Below are 856 nucleotides of genomic sequence, written 5' to 3'. Positions count from 1 at the left end.
AGCAGCCAACAGCACAACCACCTCCTCTCTGAGGAACTCTGAAAGTAGAAACAATGAAAAATGGATTTTAAGCCAAGCTGATTCCCACAGAGAGTCTGAAATTTGGCGTACAAAAACCTGTTCTGTATTAGGCAGACAGTAAACTCTGAAATACGTCAAACTAGGTTTCCAGATTTGATTTATATCAAGTGAGATTCAAACTTATCTGAACATGTAGTGTGTGATGTTTTAAGGATCATTAAGTTCTCCTTTGTGTAAATGTTGGTTCTCACCTCTGCTAGCACTGAAGTTCTTGAAGGAACTGGAGCTGAGGTCCTCAGGTGGAGGTGAAGGTGGAGGGGAAACATGAGTCACATCACCGTTGGCCACTGAAGAGGTCCTGGACTGAATGCTGGTGACCGTCCCGTATGAGCCAGTGAGCTCATTGGGCCCAACCAAAGGTTTGCCCTCCTCGCCCTCCTCTTCTTCCTCCCGCTCCACTCCGTTCCTCTGACACCTTTGGTCTTGAGGAGTGAAGTCCCAGTACATGAACAGGACTATAAACTGAAGGAGGATCCACAGCAGGCACATAAAGAGCTGAAACACATAAATACATTTGTTTATTGCACATTTGCAAACGTCAAGATGCCTCATACAATGTCAACGGGAAATCTTCAGGATCTTACCCCCGGGGAAGTGTATTTGTTCACTGTAAAAGGTCCGATCTGGAAGTTACAGAGTCTGAGAAAGATATTGAACGCAGGACCTAGAAGACGACACACAAAACAAAATATACAAAAAAAATAAAAAACACCTCTAAATTAAATACAGAAACTGATGTCATTACAAGAACCAGAAATATATATATATATATATA

The 856-nt window shown here is 42.3% G+C and overlaps 1 protein-coding gene across 1 annotated transcript in view; it reads right to left on the bottom strand.

Moving 5' to 3' along the window:
* The window catches only part of LOC107558711 (uncharacterized), a 19,087-nt gene that overhangs the window by 13,193 nt on the left and 5,038 nt on the right, over positions 1–856 (bottom strand). Inside the window, exons 2-4 of the mRNA XM_016242377.1 lie at positions 666–795; positions 273–576; positions 4–38 (exon numbers count right to left, since the gene is read on the bottom strand). Of these exons, the coding sequence (XP_016097863.1) occupies positions 4–38; positions 273–576; positions 666–795 (469 nt within the window). The remainder of the gene's footprint in view (positions 1–3; positions 39–272; positions 577–665; positions 796–856) is intronic.

This window comes from Sinocyclocheilus grahami, unplaced genomic scaffold (assembly GCF_001515645.1).
Source record: "Sinocyclocheilus grahami isolate Dianchi unplaced genomic scaffold, SAMN03320097.WGS_v1.1 scaffold656.1, whole genome shotgun sequence".
Taxonomy (NCBI): domain Eukaryota; kingdom Metazoa; phylum Chordata; class Actinopteri; order Cypriniformes; family Cyprinidae; genus Sinocyclocheilus; species Sinocyclocheilus grahami.
The sequence above is the reverse complement of the archived record's forward strand: the minus strand, read 5'-3'. Positions and strand labels throughout refer to the sequence as shown.